Below are 18994 nucleotides of genomic sequence, written 5' to 3' on the forward strand. Positions count from 1 at the left end.
ACCTGCACTCTGAGCCTCACAGACATGAAATCCGTCCTCGACAGGGATTCTGGGTGGTTCTCCTACCTGTCTATCACAGCTTCCTTATGATTTCATGATACTTTAGCTAGGAATGCAACTCTATGTTGGCAGTATTTTCTCGCAGACTTTGCTTTTGGCTTCCATTCATTGATAGACAGAGGTCTGCTGACAAACTCTTTGTTATTCCCCGGAAGAAAATGTGTTTTTTCTCAGCTATTATGATCTCTATGTTTTCACTTTTCTGTAGCTTTAGTATGATGTGTACAAGTGTGTTTCCTGAATCAGCAAATCATGTGTTTCCTTTATTCTGGAAAATTACCAGCCATTTCTCTCTGAATATTATTTTCTCAAAATTCACTCTTATTTCATTTTCTATAATGCCCATATGATGTTCATCCTACTTTCTTTGTCCACACCTTTAGTCTCCTTGCCTCTCTTTAATCTTTTCTTTCTTCATTCTCTATATGCGGTATTGTGTATAATTATTCTGATCTATCTTGTCATTCACTAAATCTCTATTCTGCTATCTCTAAACTGGTGTTACTTTTGGGGTTACTATGTTTGTTTCTTTTCTTTTCTTTTTATTTTACTTTAAGATCTGAAATACACGTGCTGTACGCGCAGGTTTGTTACAAAAGTACACATGTGCCATGATGGTTTGCTGCACCTGTCAACCCGTCATCTAGGTTTTAAGCCCCGCATGCAGTAGGTATTTGTCCTGATGCTCTCCCTCCTCTTGTCCCCGACACCTGACAGGTCCCGATGTGTGATGTTACCCTCCCTGTGTCCATGTGTTCTCATTTTTCAACTCCCACTTTTGAGTGAGAACATGCGGCGTTTGGTATTCTCTTCCTGTGTTAGTTTGTGGAAAATGATGGCTTCCGGCTTCATCCATGTCCCTGCCGAGGACATGAACGCCTTCTTTTTTTATGGCTGTATAGAATTCCATGGTGTATATGTGCCAACTTTTCTTTATCCAGTCTATCATTGATGGGCATTTGGGTTGGTTCCAAGTCTGTGCTATTGTAAATAATGTGGCAATAAACATACGTGTGCTTGTGCCTTTGTAATAGAATAATTTATACACCTTTGCGTGCATACCAAGTAATGGGTTTACTGGGACAAGTGGTATTTCTGGTTCTAGATCCTTGAGGATTCCCCACACTGTCTTCCACAATGGTTGCACTAATTTACACTTCCACCAAGAGGGTAAAAGCGTTCCTATTTCTCCACAGCCTGGCCAGCATATGTAGCTTCCTGACTTCTTACTGATCGCCATTCTAAGTGGCGTGAGATGGTATCTCATTGATATTTTGAGTTGCACTTGTCTAATGACCAGTGACGATGAGCTTTTTTCAAATGTTTGTTGGCCGAATTAATGTCTTCTTTTGAGAAGTATCTACTCATAACCTTTGCCCACATTTGATGAGGTTTTTTTTTTTTTTCTTGTAAATTTATTTAAGTTTCTTTTAGATTCTGGATATCAGACCTTTGTCAGACGGACAGATTGTAAAAATTTTCTCCCATTCTGTATGTTGCCTGTTCACTCTGATGATATTTTCTTTTTCTGAGCAGAACCTTAAGTGTACAGAAACCTGTTTGATCTCGGGCAAGTGACACTCTTATGTGGTTCAGTGCCTTTATCCACAAACATGGAGATAATAACACTACTTCACAGAGATCTTGTGAAAGGGAATTGAAGTGTTCCCTATAAAGCACTTAGAACAATGCCTGGCAAAGTTGCCATTCAGTCAGCCATGCCTCTTTTTATTACTATAGCAATGCCTGGTTTAATTGACACCAAACAATATGAGTGTAGGCTATATGGGTGGTAATGAAAGGGAGTGCAATTAACTGGCAAGGTCGGAAGTGGGATAAGTTCATTCAGTCTTCTGGTTACCACGTGCCACATGGACTCTGCCCATGTTCAAGGGATTGTTACCTTCAGTGATAATAATTGCAATTAAGTCCTCAACTTTACCATTGAACTGAATATGTTGCAGTCCCCAGTCATATCAAATGATGAAGAAACATCTTTTAAGACCCAGGGAAAACTACTGACATAACTGTGTAGTCAGTAATCAAAGGGACAGGTATTGATTAATGGAATCACGAAAATGTCTGATATATAACCGGATATTTTACATGTGGAAACAACACTCAGATCTCTGCAGCAATGTTTTGGTGCAGAAAGTTTGTATTAGGGGATTTCCAGACAAATAAAACCAATAGGATATTTATCCATCTATCGGTCGAGAGAGATTTATTTTAAGAAACTGATTCATGTGATTAAGGAAGCTGGCAAATCCTAAATCTGCAGGGTGGCCTGGCAGCCTGGAGTCCCAGGTACAAGCTGACGTTACTGTTTAAGTCTAAAGACCATGGGGTTGAAGACCCAGGGGATGGCCGATGTTGCAGTTCAACTGTGAAGGCTGTCTGCTGCAGAATTTACTCTTGCTTGGGGGAAGACAGTCTTTTTGTTCTTTTTTTGTTTTTAAGTTCTAGGGTACTCAGGCCATTATGGCGTGCAGTCTTCTGTACTGAGGTCCATTGTTTTAAATGCTAATCTTACCGAAAAGCACATTCACAGAAACATTCAGAATGAAATTTGACCACATATCTAGATAGTATAACTCAATCAAGTCGAGTTACCTGGATCTCTATCCTTGCTTATTTGGGAAAATAATCTCCCCCTGGTTGGAAAGACAAGACAAAACATGAAATTGGCCATCACAGAGCTAAATGTGGATCATCAGGTAATGACCATGTAACCCTAACCTGAAAATTTTTCCCACTCCCTGCTTCCTACCCTTTCTTTCATTAATTTGCAACAGAGTAAACATATGCTCCCCAACTTACAATGGAGTTAAGTCCAGTTAAACCTATCATAAAGGCAAATGATTTTAAGTTGAACCATGCTAAATTGGAGTCCATCTGTATTGGACACAATTGTGCAACATGGAATGGCTATGCATATGTTTCTGACAGCTATTGAAACACAGAATTGAGCTCAGGCATGGTTGAATTTCCTAACTGCTGCTTGAAGAAACTCCCGTGGTTGCACAAGAAAATCAGGTTCCTTGCATACCTTTGCAGGAAGGCTAACTTGATGCTTTTGCTTTTACACCTCTGAATTTATCACGTTGCCTTCAGGGAAAGATCAAGCTACAAAAAGACTTGTTGTAAAGGGGAGGCTCACCTCAGACTGTCTACCTAGGTGTCCATGCGTTGAAGGTGCCATCACTGCAATATGAGAGAGGATGGCAGAAGACAATGTTCAAGTGCTTGGGTTCTGGACTCAGACTGACGTGGATTCGAATTTCTGCCCTTCTGTTTATCAGTTGTGTGATCATTGGACACGTTTCTTAGTTACTGTGTTTCTTGTCTGCCAAAAAGTTGAGGCTAAAATATCTACACCATAAAGGGTTATTGGGAGGACTCAATGTGATACGCAGATCATGGAGGAAACAAAATCTGCCGTTCTCATGGGTTTAACACGGGGACTCAGACAGCTTTGTAGAGAAATTTTTTTTTTAAGTGCAGCACAGGAAAGGGGACTGTACCCAAGTGGTCCAGAAGGGTCGTGTGGACTAGCCACAGAATTCAGCAATGGTCTGGTAGGTTGTCAGGGGCCTGTCTCTTATCCAATATAGGTTCATTTATTTATCTGTTCATTCAACAAAGATCTGAGAGCTACTACACTCACAACTTCCTGCATGATCTAGTTACCCTGGGAAGTACAGAGTTGTAAATCTGGACATGTCTCAGAGTGAAAGGGGGTGCTGTTAAGAATTACTCAGGGACAACGGGCGAAATCAGGACATATGGTCACTATACTAGGTAAAATGTCTGGGATAAGGAAAAGAGTAAATAGTCACCCTTACAGCTTCTTCTGTGCCCTCACTCACTTCTACACTCCTTCCCCCTTATTCCAGAGTGACAGTCTCATGAAAAAGGAAGAGTATTATATTGGGGCACGAATCAGGCCCAATCATATTTTGGAGAAAGCATTGTACTGACGTAAGTGTTTATATTGTCTCAAATTACCATAGTGGGTTAATTTTGTCAGACACATGTGCCTGAAAGGGAAAAAGCCCCGCAACAATCAAATTTTTAAAAATAAATAAATAAATAAAAGGAGAGTCATCCTAGTTTTTTAATTGGTCACTGTCATTTTCTTAAACTTGTGGACAAATGTGAACTTAAAAGAGTCAATCTTTCAAGATGAATCCCAGTGACTGAGCCTAAATTTAAACTATAGCCAAGCTGCCACATGCAGACTAGAGCCCACACATGTACTAGGAATTCCCCAAAAACCCGCACTATCTAACTCTGCAACTTTCAGAGGTCACCTGAACCAACCAACCTGAGCTCACCTGCCCCTGCCAATCAGGGCTCAGTCGTGTTGACCAATCAGAGCTCAACTGAGTCAACCAATCAGAACTAAGTTTGAATCCTTTATTTGCATGAATGGACTGTACTGGGAACCTTTATGGGAACTTTCTCTATAAAAACTGTATCCTTTTTTTCTTTTTTTAAAAAATATATTTATTATTATTATACTTTAAGTTGTAGGGTACATGTGCATAACGTGCAGGTTTGTTACATATGTATACTTGTGCCATGTTGGTGTGCTGCACCCATCAACTCGTCATTTACATCAGGTATAACTCCCAATGCAATCCCTCCCCCCTCCCCCCTCCCCATGATAGGCCCCTGTGTGTGATGTTCCCCTTCCTGAGTCCAAGTGATCTCATTGTTCAGTTCCCACCTATGAGTGAGAACATGCGGTGTTTCGTTTTCTGTTCTTGTGATAGTTTGCTAAGAATGATGGTTTCCAGCTGCATCCATGTCCCTACAAAGGACACAAACTCATCCTTTTTGATGGCTGCATAGTATTCCATGGTGTATATGTGCCACATTTTCTTAATCCAATCTGTCACTGATGGACATTTGGGTTGATTCCAAGTCTTTGCTATTGTGAATAGTGCTGCAATCAACATACGTGTGCATGTGTCTTTATAGCAGCATAATTTATAATCCTTTGGGTATATACCCAGTAATGGGATGGCTGGGTCATATGGTACATCTAGTTCTAGATCCTTGAGGAATCACCATACTGTTTTCCATAATGGTTGAACTAGTTTACAATCCCACCAACAGTGTAAACGTGTTCCTATTTCTCCACATCCTCTCCAGCACCTGTTGTTTCCTGACTTTTTAATGATCGCCATTCTAACTGGTGTGAGATGGTATCTCATTGTGGTTTTGATTTGCATTTCTCTGATGGCCAGTGATGATGAGCATTTTTTCATGTGTCTGTTGGCTGTATGAATGTCTTCTTTTGAGAAATGTCTGTTCATATCCTTTGCCCACTTTTTGATGGAGTTGTTTGTTTTTTTCTTGTAAATTTGTTTGAGTTCTTTGTAGGTTCTGGATATTAGCCCTTTGTCAGATGAGTAGACTGCAAATATTTTCTCCCATTCTGTAGGTTGCCTGTTCACTCTGATGGTAGTTTCTTTTGCTGTGCAGAAGCTCTTTAGTTTAATGAGATCTCATTTGTCAATTTTGGCTTTTGCTGCCGTTGCTTTTGGTGTTTTAGACATGAAGTCTTTGCCCATGCCTATGTCCTGAATGGTACTACCTAGGTTTTCCTCTAGGATTTTTATGGTATTAGGTCTAACATTTAAGTCTCTAATCCATCTTCAATTAATTTTCGTATAGGGAGTAAGGAAAGGATCCAGTTTCAGCTTTCTACTTATGGCTAGCCAATTTTCCCAGCACCATTTATTAAATAGGGAATCCTTTCCCCATTTCTTGTTTCTCTCAGGTTTGTCAAAGATCAGATGGCTGTAGATGTGTGGTATTATTTCTGAGGACTCTGTTCTGTTCCATTGGTCTATATCTCTGTTTTGGTACCAGTACCATGCTGTTTTGGTTACTGTAGCCTTGTAGTATAGTTTGAAGTCAGGTAGCGTGATGCCTCCAACTTTGTTCTTTTGACTTAGGATTGTCTTGGAGATGCGGGCTCTTTTTTGGTTCCATAGGAACTTTAAAGCAGTTTTTTCCAATTCTGTGAAGAAACTCATTGGTAGCTTGATGGGGATGGCATTGAATCTATAAATTACCTTGGGCAGTATGGCCATTTTCACGATATTGATTCTTCCTATCCATGAGCATGGTATGTTCTTCCATTTGTTTGTGTCCTCTTTTATTTCACTGAGCAGTGGTTTGTAGTTGTCCTTGAAGAGGTCCTTTACATCCCTTGTAAGTTGGATTCCTAGGTATTTTATTCTCTTTGAAGCAATTGTGAATGGAAGTTCATTCCTGATTTGGCTCTCTGTTTGTCTGTTACTGGTGTATAAGAATGCTTGTGATTTTTGCACATTAATTTTGTATCCTGAGACTTTGCTGAAGTTGCTTATCAGCTTAAGGAGATTCTGGGCTGAGACAATGGGGTTTTCTAAATATACAATCATGTCATCTGCAAACAGGGACAGTTTGACTTCTTCTTTTCCTAACTGAATACCCTTGATTTCTTTCTCTTGCCTAATTGCCCTAGCCAGAACTTCCAGCACTATGTAGAATAGGAGTGGTGCGAGAGGGCATCCCTGTCTTGTGCCAGTTTTCAAAGGGAACTTTTCCAGTTTTTACCCATTCAGTATGATATTGGCTGTGCGTTTGTCATAAATAGCTCTTATTATTTTGAGGTACGTTCCATCAATACCGAATTTATTGAGCGTTTTTAGCATGAAGGGCTGTTGAATTTTGTCAAAAGCCTTTTCTGCATCTATTGAGATAATCATGTGGTTCTTGTCTTTGGTTCTGTTTATATGCCGGATTATGTTTATTGATTTGCGAATGTTGAACCAGCCTTGCATCCCAGGGATGAAGCCCACTTGATCATGGTGGATAAGCTTTTTGATGTGTTGCTGAATCCGGTTTGCCAGTATTTTATTGAGGATTTTTGCATCGATGTTCATCAGGGATATTGGTCTAAAATTCTCTTTTTTTGTTGTGTCTCTGCCAGGCTTTGGTATCAGGATGATGTTGGCCTCATAAAATGAGTTAGGGAGGATTCCCTCTTTTTCTATTGATTGGAATAGTTTCAGAAGGAATGGTACCAACTCCTCCTTGTACCTCTGGTAGAATTCAGCTGTGAATCCATCTGTTCCTGGGCTTTTTTTGGTTGGTAGGCTATTAATTATTGCCTCAATTTCAGAGCCTACTATTGGTCTATTCAGGGATTCAACTTCTTCCTGGTTTAGTCTTGGAAGAGTGTAAGTGTCCAGGAAATTATCCATTTCTTCTAGATTTTCCAGTTTATTTGCGTAGAGGTGTTTATAGTATTCTCTGATGGTAGTTTGTATTTCTGTGGGGTCGGTGGTGATATCCCCTTTATCATTTTTAATTGCGTCGATTTGATTCTTCTCTCTTTTCTTCTTTATTAGTCTTGCTAGTGGTCTGTCAATTTTGTTGATCTTTTCAAAAAACCAACTCCTGGATTCATTGATTTTTTGGAGAGTTTTTTGTGTCTCTATCTCCTTCAGTTCTGCTCTGATCTTAGTTATTTCTTGCCTTCTGCTAGCTTTCGAATGTGTTTGCTCTTGCTTCTCTAGTACTTTTAATTGCGATGTTAGAGTGTCAATTTTAGATCTTTCCTGCTTTCTCTTGTGGGCATTTAGTGCTATAAATTTCCCTCTACACACTGCTTTAAATGTGTCCCAGAGATTCTGGTATGTGGTATCTTTGTTCTCATTGGTTTCAAAGAACATCTTTATTTCTGCCTTCATTTCGTTATGTACCCAGTAGTCATTCAGGAGCAGGTTGTTCAGTTTCCATGTAGTTGAGCGGTTTTGATTGAATTTCTTAGTCCTGAGTTCTAGTTTGATTGCACTGTGGTCTGAGAGACAGTTTGTTATAATTTCTGTTCTTGTACATTTGCTGAGGAGTGGTTTACTTCCAATTACATGGTCGATTTTGGAGTAAGTATGATGTGGTGCTGAGAAGAATGTATATTCTGTTGATTTGGGGTGGAGATTTCTATAGATGTCTATTAGGTCTGCTTGCTGCAGAGATGAGTTCAATTCCTGGATATCCTTGTTAACTTTCTGTCTCGTTGATCTGTCTAATGTTGACAGTGGAGTGTTGAAGTCTCCCATTATTATTGTATGGGAGTGTAAGTCTCTTTGTAAGTCTCTAAGGACTTGCTTTCTGAATCTGGGTGCTCCTGTATTGGGTGCATATATATTTAGGATAGTTAGCTCTTCCTGTTGAATTGATCCTTTTACCATTATGTAATGGCCTTGTCTCTTTTGATCTTTGATGGTTTAAAGTCTGTTTTATCAGAGACTAGTATTGCAACCCCCGCTTTTTTTTGTTCTCCATTTGCTTGGTAAATCTTCCTCCATCCCTTTATTTTGAGCCTATGTGTGTCTCTGCGTGTGAGATGGGTCTCCTGAATACAGCAGACTGATGGGTCTTGACTCTTTATCCAGTTTGCCAGTCTGTGTCTTTTAATTGGAGCATTTCGTCCATTTACATTTAAGGTTAAGATTGTTATGTGTGAACTTGATCCTGCCATTATGATATTCACTGGTTATTTTGCTCATTAGTTGATGCAGTTTCTTCCTAGCCTCGATGGTCTTTACATTTTGGCATGTTTTTGCAATGGCTGGTACCGGTTGTTCCTTTCCATGTTTAGTGCTTCCTTCAGGGTCTCTTGTAAGGCAGGCCTAGTGGTGACAAAATCTCTAAGCATTTGCTTATCTGTAAAGGATTTTATTTCTCCTTCACTTATGAAACTTAGTTTGGCTGGATATGAAATTCTGGGTTGAAAATTCTTTTCTTTAAGAATGTTGAATATTGGCCCCCACTCTCTTCTGGCTTGTAGAGTTTCTGCCGAGAGATCTGCTGTTAGTCTGATGGGCTTCCCTTTGTGGGTAACCCAACCTTTCTCTCTGGCTGCCCTTAAGATTTTTTCCTTCATTTCAACTTTGGTGAATCTGGCAATTATGTGTCTTGGAGTTGCTCTTCTCGAGGAGTATCTTTGTGGCATTCTCTGTATTTCCTGGATATGAATGTTGGCCTGTCCTACTAGGTTGGGGAAGTTCTCCTGGATGATATCCTGAAGAGTGTTTTCCAACTTGGTTCCATTTTCCCCCTCACTTTCAGGCACCCCAATCAGACGTAGATTTGGTCTTTTCACATAATCCCATACTTCTTGCAGGCTTTGTTCATTTCTTTTTCTTCTTTTTTCTTTTGGTTTCTCTTCTCGCTTCATTTCATTCATTTGATCCTCAATCGCTGATACTCTTTCTTCCAGTTGATCGAGTCGGTTACTGAAGCTTGTGCATTTGTCACGTATTTCTTGTGTCATGGTTTTCATCTCTTTCATTTCGTTTATGACCTTCTCTGCATTAATTACTCTAGCCATCAATTCTTCCACTTTTTTTTCAAGATTTTTAGTTTCTTTGCGCTGGGTACGTAATTCCTCCTTTAGCTCTGAGAAATTTGATGGACTGAAGCCTTCTTCTCTCATCTCGTCAAAGTCATTCTCCGTCCAGCTTTGATCCGTTGCTGGCGATGAGCTGCGCTCCTTTGCCGGGGGAGATGCGCTCTTATTTTTTGAATTTCCAGCTTTTCTGCCCTGCTTTTTCCCCATCTTTGTGGTTTTATCTGCCTCTGGTCTTGATGATGGTGATGTACTGATGGGGTTTTGGTGTAGGTGTCCTTCCTGTTTGATAGTTTTCCTTCTAACAGTCAGGACCCTCAGCTGTAGGTCTGTTGGAGATTGCTTGAGGTCCACTCCAGACCCTGTTTGCCTGGGTATCAGAAGCAGAGGCTGCAGAAGATAGAATATTTCTGAACAGCGAGTGTACCTGATTCTTGCTTTGGAAGCTTCCTCTCAGGGGTGTACTCCACCCTGTGAGGTGTGGGGTGTCAGACTGCCCCTAGTGGGGGATGTCTCCCAGTTAGGCTACTCAGGGGTCAGGGACCCACTTGAGCAGGGAGTCTGTCCCTTCTCAGATCTCAACCTCCATGTTGGGAGATCCACTGCTCTCTTCAAAGCTGTCAGACAGAGTCGTTTGCGTCTGCAGAGGTTTCGGCTGTGTTTGTTATTGCCCTGTCCCCAGAGGTGGAGTCTACAGAGACAGGCAGGTTTCCTTGAGCTGCTGTGAGCTCCACCCAGTTCGAGCTTCCCAGCAGCTTTGTTTACCTACTTAAGCCTCAGCAATGGCGGGCGCCCCTCCCCCAGCCTGGTTGCTGCCTTGCCGGTAGATCACAGACTGCTGTGCTAGCAATGAGGGAGGCTCCGTGGGCTTGGGACCCTCCCGGCCAGGTGTGGGACACGATCTCCTGGTGTGCCTGTTTGCTCAAAGCGCAGTATTGGGGTGGGAGTTACCCGATTTTCCAGGTGTTGTGTGTCTCAGTTCCCCTGGCCAGGAAAAGGGATTCCCTTCCCCCTTGCACCTCCCAGGTGAGGCAACGCCTCGCCCTGCTTCAGCTCCCGCTGGTCGGGCTGCATCAGCTGACCAGCACTGATCGTCCGGCACTCCCCAGTGAGATGAACCCAGTACCTCAATTGAAAATGCAGAAATCACCGGTCTTCTGTGTCCCTCGCTCTGGGAGTTGGAGACTGGAGCTGTTCCCATTCGGCCATCTTGCTCCGCCCCCCCCAAAACTGTATCCTTTTTTAGTTCTCTGGAACTACACCTTTGTTTTACACTGAAGTCTGCACCTCCCTGGTATGCAAGGTGTTCACAGGAATGGTCTCTTTCCTCCAAATTCCTTTTCAGAGGGCTTTCCTTCACAATATGATGCAAGAGGTAGGAGACATGCTTGCTCACAGCCTTGGATTCAAATCCTTAACTCACCACAATTACAAGAAAACGAAAAGTCAAACAAAGAAATAAAAAGTAGACAAAAACCTCAAACTAATTTTCTCTTCAAATTACAAGGCTGAACAGCTTGTAAATGGGTTCAGGACTGGTCACCTGCTCACATTCTGAGCCAATGGCTCAGGTCCAGCGCTGAAGACACCTCATTAGTTGAGCCAGTGGAGAGTGGGGTTTTGGTCCTCTCATTGGATACTACCATCATAAGTGATGCATACTCACAAGACATTAAGCTTTGCATCAAAAAAGATTGTAGACTGGGAAATAAAAGAATTAGACAAATGCAAATGAGTTAGAGTCTTCAGTTTCTCGGAAGCTTGAAAAGGGTGCTGTTCATTGAATTTTTGATTTAGCTATTTCTGCACTGTGGATTTTGTTATGTATTTAAATGAATTGTAAAATAGAGGTAATGTTGAAAAAGGATTCTATGAGGTCTGCTTGTTCCATTAGTAATGTTTGCCGTTTGACACTTCTAAATCATTATTTATAGCAGTAAACTGTTTATCTTTGTGTGTGTGTAATGTGATTTAATTAATATTTCAGGTATGAGTTTTGTAACCACGTTTATAAATGTTCTCAGATTATTTTGTTTTTAGGGTGCATCCTTCAATGGGTATCAATATCATGTTTTATTTTCTTGGAATAAGTTTTCTCGGCCAGGCACAATAGCTCATGCCTGTAATCCCTGAACCTTGGGAGGCCAAGGCAGGAGAATCTGTAGTCTAGGAGTTCGAGACCAGCCTATATATATATATATATATGTAGACCAGCCAATATATATATATATATAAAATACATATATAATTTATATATGTATTATATATTATACATAATTAAATATGTATATATTTGTATATATACATATATAAATATATATGTGTGTATATATAGACACATATGTGTCGCTTCAAGGGTGCATCGCTTGAAACCAGGAGGCAGAGGTTGCAGTGAGCTGAGATCAAACCACTGCACTCCAGCCTGGGCGACAGACCAAGACTCTGTGTTCCTTGGTCTGAGGTAGGCAACAGAGGCCACTTAGGCCTGCAGACGCCGTCTGTGATTGGCTGACATGCCAAGCAACAGCATCATCCAGCCACCTTCAACGGAGGGAGAATTGTTGACAGGCTCCCTGGGTGACACTTCATCCAATCAGATGTCACGTTGGACTGTGACATAGAGCCACGCGGCCATACCAAAGTGCCCCCACTTCCCTGGTTTCTAGGACCCCCTTCGGCAAGAGAGATTCTGGTCTCTAGGTTTAGGCTCCAAGGTAGAGTGGGACTGAGAGACAGGAGGACCAAGAGCATCAGAAAAATCCTTTTCACTTGAAACTACTTATGAACTCCTCATTTTGGGGTATTGTGCCCTGAGCTCCAACACTAGAAATCAGCAGCATGTGCAAGTTCATCACTTACAATTTCTACTTTCCTCAAAGACACTCAGAACACAATACAGCCCAAACCTTTTCCACTGTAAAACTAGGATCGCCTTTCCTCATGCTTCCAATAACCTCTTCCTCCTCTCCTTCTGAAAACACACCACAAGTGCCTTTAACACATAGTTCTAGCAACATTTCGGTGATTATGATATGTGTATTCTCTAAGTCAGAGTTTTTTTCTCTACAGCAAAGAATTTTTTCTTAACCCTCTTTTCAATTGCATTTGGTGTTCATATTTCCCCCTGCCATCTCCTGAAGGCACTCTAGGCTTCTTGTATCATGCATGTAAAACGCTTCCAGCCTGTATGCATTACCTAGTTCCAAGGCCTCTTCCAATCTTTTGGATGTTCCCTATCGCATCATGCCACTGCTTGGCAACAGAATCTCTAGTAGTTTGCTAGGGCTATTCTGACAAAGTACCAAAATCCTGGCAGCATAAAAAGCAGAAATTTATGGTTTACATTTAGGCAGGCTGGAAGTCCAAATCAAAGCACCGGCTGGGTTGGTTCCTTGTGAGTAGTAAGAGGGAAGGATCTCTTCCAGTGATCTTTCCTTGGTTTGTAAATGGCCCACTTCTCCCTATGCCACTTCACATTTTCTTCCCTGGACGCATGTCCCTGTGTCTGAATTTCCTCTTTTGTTATGCACAATGCATAGTACTTACTTTGGTTAGAGCTCACCCTAATGAATGCAGTTGAACTTGAGTACCCCAGTAAAGCACCTACCTTCAAGTAGAAGAAAGATGAGGGGTCAGGAGTCTAATTGATGTAATGGGGACTGAGGGATCTTAGGTTGCACACTCCTTATGGAAATCTAATGTCTTATGATCTGTAACTGTCCCTTATCACTCCTGTATGGGACCGTCTAGTTGAAGGAAAACAGGCTCAGGGCTCCCACTGATTCTCAGTTATGGTGAGTTGTAAAATTATTTCATTAAACATTATAATATAATTATTATAGAAATAAAGTGCACAATAAGTGTAATGCACTTGAGTCATCCCAAAACCATCCCCCCAATACCATTCCGTGGAAAATTTGTATTCCCTGAGACCACTCACTGGTGCCAGAAAGGTTGGGGACCACTGGTCTAGCTAGCACATACTGGGAAACTGCAATCCCATGAGTCATTTGTTATTTTAGCCTATGTCTGGGGACAGGGGCAATATTTGAAACTATTTCATCTCTGAAGAGGGTATGGCTTCCAGTCACTACTGAACTTCAGTCCACTATTGAAAATTCTAAATGTCAATGGCCAATAGATGGATCCTCGAAATTAACCTTCCGTGTTATATTAAAAGGATTTTAGAGATTTCTTATTCTAACCGATTGATAAAAAGGTTAAATATGTAAATAGGCACATCATGATGTGGCAGCTAGCCTTAAAACCTGGCTTGACAAAAGTGAAGAGCAAAAAATCTGACCAAAACAAAGATAACCTCCTGTGTCTGCTCAAACTGCCCCATGTGGCAATAACAACAAAGGCCACTCCACTTTGTGAAATCTATTTTCCTCCATATTGGAGACACCGCATGCATTTATAGAGATTTTCTCTATAAAAGCTGTATCCTTTTTTAGTTCTCTGGAACTGCACCTTTGTTTTACACTGAAGTCTGCACCTCCCTGGTATGCAAGCTGTTCACAGGAAGAGTCTCTTTCCTCCAAATTCCTTTTCAGAGAGCTTTCCTTCACAATATGATGCAAGAGGTAGTAGACATGCTTACTCACAGCCTTGGATTCAAATCCTTAAGTCACCACAATTACAAGAAAATGAAAAATCAAACAAAGAAATAAAAAGTAGACAAACCTCAAATTAATTTTCTCTTCAAATTACAAGGCTGAACAGCTCGAGGTCATTTATGAGTTCAGGACTGGTCACCTGCTCACATTCTGAGCCAATGGCTCAGGCCCAGGGCTGAAGAGACTTCATTAGCTGAGCCAGTGCAGAGTGGGGTTTTGGTCCTCTCACTGGACACTTCCATCGTAAGTGATGCATACTCACAGAACATTAAGCTTTGCATTAAAAAAGATTGTAGACTGGGAAATAATAGAATTAGACAAATGTGAATGAGTTAGAGTCCTTATTTCAGTTTCTCGGAAGCTTGAAAAGGGTGCTGTTCATTGAATTGTTGATTGAGCTGTTTCTGCACTGTGGGTTTTTGTTATGTATTTAAATGAATTGTATAATAGAGGTAATGTTGAAAAAGGATTCTATGAGGTCTGCTTGTTCCATTAGTAATGTTTGTCCCGTTTGATGCTTCTAAATTGTTATTTATAGCAGTAAACTGTTTATCTGTGTGTGTGTGTGTGTGTGTGTGTAATATGATTTAATTAATATTTCAGGTATGAGTTTTGTAACCACGTTTTTAAATATTCTCAGATTTTTTTTAGGGTGCATCCTTCAATGGGTATCAACACCATGTTTTATTTTCTTGGAATAAGTTTTCTCGACCAGACACAATAGCTCATGCCTGTAATCCCTTAACCTTGGGAGGCCAAGGCAGGAGAGTCGCTGTAGTCCAGGAGTTCGAGACCAGCCTGAGGAAACATGATGAAACCACGTTTTACTATATATATATATATATGTATATATGTATATATATGTATATATGTATATATATGTATATATATGTTTCATCATGTTTCCTCATGTATACATATATACACACACACACACACACATACACACACACACACACATATATACACACACACACACATATATATATACACACACACACAAAACTTAGGCAGGTGTGGTGGCACAAGCCTCTAGTCCAAGCTACTTGGGTGGCTGAAGAGGGAGCATCGCTTGAAACCAGGAGGCAGAGGTTGCAATGAGCTGAGATCGCACCACTGCACTCCAGCTTGGGCGACAGAGCAAGCCTCTGTGTTCCTCTGTCTGAGGTAGGTATCAGGGGCTGCTGAGGCCGGCAGACGCCCTCTGTGATTGGCTGACATGATGCCAAGCAACAGGATCATCCAATCACCTTCAATGGAGGGAGGATTGTTGACAGGCTCCCTGGGTGACACTTCATCCAATCAGATGTCGAGTTGGACTGTGACGTAGAGCCACGCAGCCAAACCAAAGTGCCCCCGTTCCCTGGTCCACAACCGTCACTGTCTGGTCTTGCCATCTAATGGCCGCTGCCTCTGCCATGGCTGAGGCTTCCTCTAAGATGACCTTTGAGGAAGACCAGAGCATCCAAGAGCCCAAAGACGCCAACTCCACGATCGTCCAGAAGAAGACGCGAGGGCTCCGAGGTTCCCGCAGGTGCCATGCCAACCGCCGCAGGGACAGCTTCGGGGACAGCTTTGCCGCCTATTTCCCCCAGGTGCTGAAGCAGGTTCACCAGGGCCTCAGCCTTTCCCCGGAGTCCGTGAGTGTCATGGACTCTATGGTCCATGACATATTGGACCGCATCGCCACCGAGGCTGGTCGCCTGGCCCGCTACGCCAAGCGTGTGACCATCACCTCCCGGGACATCCAGGTGGCCGTGCGCCTACTGCTGCCGGGGAAGATGGGCAAGCTCGCTGAGGCCCAGGGCACGAATGCCGCCCTCAGGTACACCAAAAGCAAGTGCCCTGTCTCAGGAGCACCTGAGCACCCGGGAAACCCAAAGGCTTGGTTCAGAACCTCCGTGCATGGCGCTAAAGACCAGTGGCCCACCAAGGGGGGGAACTCCACCGGAGGTTATGGTGGGTGGCATCCTGCCGGCTTGGGGGGCATGTGGCGTCCTGTGGTTTATCAGGCATTTTTCCCACAGTGCAAAACTCTGTCAAGTGCAATATATCTGTAGTACGATATGCTCCAAGGAAAAGTAGGGGGTGTTTCCGTGATCGGGTTTCATTTCCTCAGTTTCCTAAATGGCCATTTTTATTAGTTATCTTTCTAGGTTATCTTTATGGTGATATTATCAAGGTACTGATGTTTACCTTTTTCACTCTCATTCTCCATGACTGTATGGTGGAACTTTCCAGAACTTCATTATGTGCGATATGGCAACAGAGAAAGTGAATACGCTGACATAAGAAGAGAGGTAACCCTCCTAAACGTGTTCAGCACCTCCCTTATCATGAATCCATGTAAATAAGCAAACGAGGCCCAGTTACAGTGTATATATAGCTAAATAAAATTTTCAGGAATCCATTCATTTTTCAGCTTCCCCGACTCTGAGATCACTATTACAATTCATTCTCTGTTTGCTCTGACAATAATTTTTTCATTTCTTTCTGACAGAAACCTTCCTTACTTCCAGGTATGTGTCAGTACGATTACTGAGTGTCCACGGAAACAGCTCATGCCCTAGTGTACAGCGGCACAGCCAATGAGTGACCTGCAGTCTATGGGCAACAGTCATTGTCCCAGAGTGGGGGGAGTGACCCAAGCTGAACCCACAGCAGCCTTCCTGTGATATTCAACCCGGTGTTTAAAGGAACGGCGGTGGGATTCTTTACCTGATGTTTTTGTTTGCAGTGTTTGTAATCATGATCTTTTAGGGATATGAATCCAAAGCTAAGATTAATCTATGTTCCTTGTCCCTAACATCAAGTCATACAGAGCATTGGTAGCCATTAGTAGAAGTCAGATAATGCTTATTTCCTCAAGAGATTGGCATATTAATATTCTTGTTAATATTAATATAGGCTACCATTCATTGTTCTCTCTTCTGGGTCCCAAGTCTTGGTATTTTTAGCATTTTTTTCTATAAGTGTATTGCTGAATTTCAGAGCAGGTGCTGACTTTCCCATTGCTTTCCTTTTCAATTGATTTCCAGTCCCTGAGGATGTGGACAAGAAAACATACTTTGGGACTGCAACCCACAGGAATTTATTATGTTGTGCCTTGAAACTCAATCTATGGCCATTTTTGTTAAATGTTTCCTGTGAACTTTGAAACATCTCATAAACACTCCTTCTCCTTCATATGTAGAAACCAGTAAAGGATGGCACTCTCAGTCAAACCATGAAACAAAAGCTGGATGAATGACAAAAATCAAAATTTTCTTGAACCCACTAGAAGTGGGAAAGAACTACCCCAGAGGGCCCAACACATAGCCACATAGATTATTCCACCATTTAAAGAAGAATCCTTGGTCAAGAGGGAAATGGGTTCAGGGCAGGATAGTAACCAGATCTTCCCTGAGTGGTGCAGATGGGAAAGGGGGAAGGTCACCTCCAGAGCTCCACTTGGGATCCACAGAGAAAGGATGTAGAACCAAGAAGTCCCCTCATTGGGATTTGTTACTTTCTGTTTTTCCAGATTGTTAGAAAAATGTTACAAAAATAGTTGAAGAGAAACGTTATGAAAATAGTTGAAGCTGTGCTTACTGCACAAGGAGACCAAGAAAAACCCCACAAAATCAGCTGCAAGTAAATCCCTCTGGATGGTGCCGCCAAATGTTCCTACCAGTCCGGAACAACACTTGCCAAACCAAAGATTCTTGGCAGAACCCTGTTTCTTTGCAGAGACAGAGCTGTGTAGCTGGTCCAAAACACCATATCTCACTCAGTGACTTATTTCTCATTATGCTAATTGTTTTGCTGTTAAGTGCTAATGTTTCTGTGAATTAAGATCTACGAATAAATTTCTGAAGTTACCCTTGCATATGTGTGTAATTAGACAAGTCCTTTTGAGAAACCAAATCCATTGGGATATTTCACCCTGGAATATGTGTTTTCCCTTTTTAAATTCAGAAATCAAAGAAGGCCATTAGTAAAACAGGGTCAACAATGAAATCTGACTTGCTTGTGGGGAGTGAAGAGGGATGGGGCAAGGGGACTGATACTGGTGAATTATAAGAAGAGGAAAGGGGTGGATTGATATGAAGATCGGAAGAGAAAGCTAACATATTGATATATCGTTTCTGTGGGTGACTGAGCGGAAGGGGAACCTAGTGAGCAATCGTGATGTCATGCTCTGACTTAAGGAAACACAAACTATGGGAAAGAGCTTAACTGCCCAAACAACAAATAAGAAGTATCAATGTAGGGAAAATAGCATGAATGGGATAAAGATAGTCCAGTCAAACACTTGATCAGCCTTCCCTGTAAGCTGGAGTTCATTTGAAAATATAAGCAAGTACCCAAACATGGCACAGAGAAAACTACTCTTCAAAAAGTTTAAGGAACAATGCCTATTCTAGGTTCCCTCATAATGAAATCTTACTTATTTACATTTATCTGATTCTGCTCTTCTTCAGGTTAGAATCTTTTGTTTAAGAAAATCTTCATGACTGGCCTCTATGCATCATGGGGATGATGGAATGCTGTCCAGTGGAGCAGCACAAGCTCTACTCGGATCTGGTCAGCCAGTGAGGCACCTGTAGCCAAGGAGCCACAGCCCAATTTGTGATCAACTTTCCTGGTCTGAACTAGGACGAGTTAGTTGTCCAGGGATGTTCAATGGGAGTTGAAGGGGAAACCTGTGATTAGATGGGTGTACTTCTTTGGTTCTTTGATGGGTTGTATGCTTTTAATACTGTTGATGGAGGTGTAATCTGTTAGTTTTCTAGGGCTGCTGAAAAACATTCCAGAGACTGGCTGACATAAACACTATGTATTTTTTTATCTCAGAGTTTGGGATACCAATTGTCACCTTTTTGTAAGGAGACCAATCCTGTTGGATAGAGTAAACCCT

At 41.8% G+C, this 18994-nt stretch overlaps 1 protein-coding gene across 1 annotated transcript in view; it reads left to right on the forward strand.

Annotated features, from left to right (window-relative positions):
- The window catches only part of LOC105499747 (histone H2B type F-M-like), a 32067-nt gene extending 14116 nt beyond the window's left edge, over nt 1-17951 (forward strand). The window contains exons 3-7 of the mRNA XM_011772524.2: nt 3570-3591; nt 15446-15919; nt 16336-16394; nt 16595-16613; nt 17618-17951. Of these exons, the coding sequence (XP_011770826.2) occupies nt 3570-3591; nt 15446-15919; nt 16336-16372 (533 nt within the window). The 3' untranslated portion in view covers nt 16373-16394; nt 16595-16613; nt 17618-17951. The remainder of the gene's footprint in view (nt 1-3569; nt 3592-15445; nt 15920-16335; nt 16395-16594; nt 16614-17617) is intronic.
- Nucleotides 17952-18994: the final 1043 nt, after the last annotated feature.

This window comes from Macaca nemestrina, chromosome X (genome assembly GCF_043159975.1).
Source record: "Macaca nemestrina isolate mMacNem1 chromosome X, mMacNem.hap1, whole genome shotgun sequence".
Classification (NCBI taxonomy): domain Eukaryota; kingdom Metazoa; phylum Chordata; class Mammalia; order Primates; family Cercopithecidae; genus Macaca; species Macaca nemestrina.